Source organism: Mchenga conophoros, linkage group LG7, assembly GCF_057382185.1.
Source record: "Mchenga conophoros isolate Kocher_MC1m ecotype Shallow Benthic linkage group LG7, M_conophoros_male_GT1.1, whole genome shotgun sequence".
Classification (NCBI taxonomy): Eukaryota; Metazoa; Chordata; class Actinopteri; order Cichliformes; family Cichlidae; genus Mchenga; species Mchenga conophoros.
Window position 1 is genome coordinate 24,975,954 of NC_140532.1, and position 3,665 is coordinate 24,979,618.

The 3,665-nt window shown below is 37.7% G+C and overlaps 1 protein-coding gene across 1 annotated transcript in view; it reads right to left on the minus strand.

Annotated features, from left to right (window-relative positions):
* The window catches only part of asz1 (ankyrin repeat, SAM and basic leucine zipper domain containing 1), a 36,949-nt gene extending 33,811 nt beyond the window's left edge, over positions 1 to 3,138 (minus strand). The window contains exons 1-3 of the mRNA XM_085283051.1: positions 2,946 to 3,138; positions 1,739 to 1,841; positions 1,449 to 1,571 (exon numbers count right to left, since the gene is read on the minus strand). Of these exons, the coding sequence (XP_085139177.1) occupies positions 1,449 to 1,571; positions 1,739 to 1,841; positions 2,946 to 3,053 (334 nt within the window). The 5' untranslated portion in view covers positions 3,054 to 3,138. The remainder of the gene's footprint in view (positions 1 to 1,448; positions 1,572 to 1,738; positions 1,842 to 2,945) is intronic.
* Positions 3,139 to 3,665: the final 527 nt, after the last annotated feature.

Genomic DNA, 3,665 nt, shown 5'->3' on the forward strand with positions numbered 1-3,665 from the left:
AACTCCTTGCTATCTAAAATATAACGAGACACCGGAGTAAATTCTGGAGCATCTCACACTTCTGATAATCAGCTGTCTGCTTGACGTTTATTCAGCTGTGTAAAAACTATAACTTTAATCTCAGCCAAACCGATTTACTCAGGAATAAATAAAATACAAAAAAAAAGGCAAACAATAAAATTTTTAAGTTATCTAAGTGACTTATATATGTTTAACCTGAGTAGCAAAAGACGGCGGTGGGTTTAAAAACGATTTGCCGGGAGTCCGGTGTTCACACTGGCTCTAGTGAGCTTTGCCCCCGGCTAGCTATCAAGCTAGTGGGTAACAGACGTCGGAGCGCTTTTAAAAATATGTGTTGTCTTGATAAACTGAGCAGATATTTGAGGTTTACACAGCTACATTCTCGCCTGAAAATATCTTAAACGTTTATTTTGTGACCCAGAAAGAATAATAAGAGTAATATTAAAACTAACTAGCTGCTGCCATTGTTGGAAACTGAGCTGGGCTGCGCTATGAATTCTGGGACACAGCTTCTTCTTCGGGGTTTAACGGCAGCTGGCATCCTTGTACATGCAGTGCTGCCATCTTCTGTTTCAGTCCGTTATTACACTCTTAAATCCTACTACTTATTCCTGCGTCTTTTGTGATCTTACAAAGCGTCAAACAACGCGTCGACTATTAAATCAGTCGTGACTAGTCGACTAATCGTGGCAGCCCTAGTGGCTAGCTACACCGCTATGGTTAGCATAATATAAACACAGTGAAGCTGGAGGATGAACTCTAACTTTTTTCCACTTAATAAAAGTTAACATGAGGGTTCCCGAAGGTTAGGGACAAATGCAATCGCATGGCAGGATGATGTAAACGGACCAAACTTCAGTCCGGAAAACAACTGCAATATAAGGTTAGTCATTAATATACTGCTGCATGGGTGTAGTTACATCATAAGGTTTTAAAAACTGAGCTTTAAAATGAATAGTGATAATAAAAACCGAGAGAGGCCGACAGTGATCACTGCCTTTTTTAGGGGCTTGTTCAGATTATATAAAAAAAAGATACAAAGCATTAAAACATGTTAAAAACACAACAGCCTTAATAAACGCAGAGTAGTTTGGACCTGGAAAAAGGTTTCATCAGGTCATCACTTAAAGATCGGATATCTCACCTGCTGTGAATCTTTTAATGCAGTACAGTTGTTATTATTATCACTTGTCACATCCTGTTTATAACAGTTAAAATAAATAACATTCATATAAGAAATAAAATTGTCTCGTGTAAACTGTATGTGGCGTTAAACAGGTCTATACTTCTGTACTTCAATGTTGGTCATAACGTGGTACTTCACGAGCCATATTTTTTATGAGGTGGTACTCACTGCGAACAGTTTGAGAACCCCTGATATAGCAAATACAAAGAAATTCTGGCTATGTTGAACAAATTGTTTTAACCTTTGCTGAAATTGGCACTGGCCCCTCTATCCAGAAGCAGTTTGGCCAGGTCATAGTTGGCCACGCTGACAGCACACATAAGTGGAGTCCATTCAAATCCAAGCCTGGTCTCCACATCCACACCTGTCCACAAAAAGCCACAGCAAGCAAGACAATCAAAATAAATTATTTTATATGGATTAATAGCAACGTTAAACAAAAAATCATATATAATTGAAGAATTGTTAGAGCATTAATGCATTATTTAGAGACAACTATAATGTGTGATACAAAAAAAATGAAGTGCTTGCCATTGTCCAACAGCTGTTTAACAGTGTCTGTGTCTCCGTTACTGATAGCTTTTTTCAAAGCTGACACACTATCTTCTCCTTGTTGTTGAACAGCATCCAGCTCCTGTAAAAATATGGAATAACCATAATCAATAAAAACTGATTCCTTCATATAAAAAAATGTTAGTGCCTCCAAAAGAGTTTGTGGCCTTGCACCAAAGGAAAATCAAAAAGAATATAGTAATGTGTATGTGTGTATATTGTTTTTTCCTTCCTTCATGTTTTAAAGTTAGGTTACAAAGTCTCTTCTGACTCATCGGGATAATCGTAATGCATAATCAATTCAGATGACCCGTTTTAAGCAATGAAAAATATCAATTTATGTTAACGGCATTGTGTACATGTAAAAAAGTCATTATTAATAACAGTCTTTGCTTTACTCAATGTCTTTAGCTACTGTATTTATCTATTATAGAGAACTACTAGATATAAAGCTGTGATGCTCAATATTTCATTTTGACTTATTTAACTTTCATTTTTGTAACCTTATTTAGCCATTTTTGTATATTCTGCTTTCTTGGGCTACTCTACTTTATTTCAGCCATTTGTCTTCTAGAGATGGTACTTTTTTCAGCAACTGTAAGTGTATGTGAAAAGGCTCTGTAACACCTGTCACGTATGTCTGTGGGTGTCCTGTTGACTGCTGACACACAGTGTGTGTGAACCTCAAGTTTTATTATTTTTTAGCAAATGTAGCGATTTTTATATGGCTCAAAATGGTAAGTGCATCCATTTCCTGCTATTTTTTTAATCCATTTGACTAAAAACACTTACCCCTGTGTAACTTAAACCAGCTGGTAATTAGCATTTATCCTATATTTATGCATGTAGGAACCCTGCCCAAGTTACAGCCATGTTCATTTTTAAGCAGCCTCTGAACAGCAATTCAAGAACACCAAGGGTGAGAAAGAGCGGCAGTTGCACAAACTCCTGAAACTGAACTCTTAACAATAATTAAAGAAAACAGCAAATTGGTTTTCTTTGTATGTTAAATTAGCTTTCTACTACAGTAAATAAAATAAATAAAAAACAAGAAGAAAGAAAGAACATATGAGGTTCGTTAAGTTAGCTCATGTTAGACACAGAGGTTGCAGCTGTTGCTAGTTAATGCTATCACTAGCAGCATAAAGGCAAATGAGAAAAGATGGAGGGCGCTGGTGTTGAGAACCTTAATGCAACCAGAGGTTTTATCCGAATAAGGCGAGATGTGCCACTCAGCTTCGCTGCCGTCGCTTTCTTCTCCAGCCGCAAAGGCATAATCCATGAAGTTCGCCATGATTTAGCGCAATAGCTCGCTAAGCATCGGTCAGAGTGGACTCTACAGGTCACACTGGAGAGACGTTTGAGGCTGCGCACCATGGCGACCCGGTGTTGGGCGGAGTTTGACACCAAGCCAATTTAAAGAGTCCTGTTCTAGTTTAATAGGAAAATACAAATAACATAAATAGCAGTACAGTGTTTTCATAAAGTTACGCTGTACACGGAATTAAAATTGTGTCTTAAAACAGGAATTTTTGTTGTTGCTACAAGGCCTTGTTTTTGTCCTGTCTCCCGTCATCCCTGTTTGTGACAAATGGCTTTTCCTCCCTGAGCCTGCTTCTGTCTGAGGTTTCCTGTTAAAACGGAGTTTTTCCTTTCCACTATCACCATGTGTTTGCGCCTACAGGTCATCCCATTGTTGGGATTTTCTCTGTATTATTATAGGGTCTTTATCTTACAATATAAAGAACTGTTATTGTCATTTGGTGCTGTATAAATAAATACAACTGAATTAAATTAAAACAGGTGTGAACCTCGGCTCTTTTATCTAATCTGCATGAAGGTAGAATTTATTGACAACAGCTGCAAGGGACAGTCATTGTCCAGAAGAGGTCACTCTTTCTTCAGT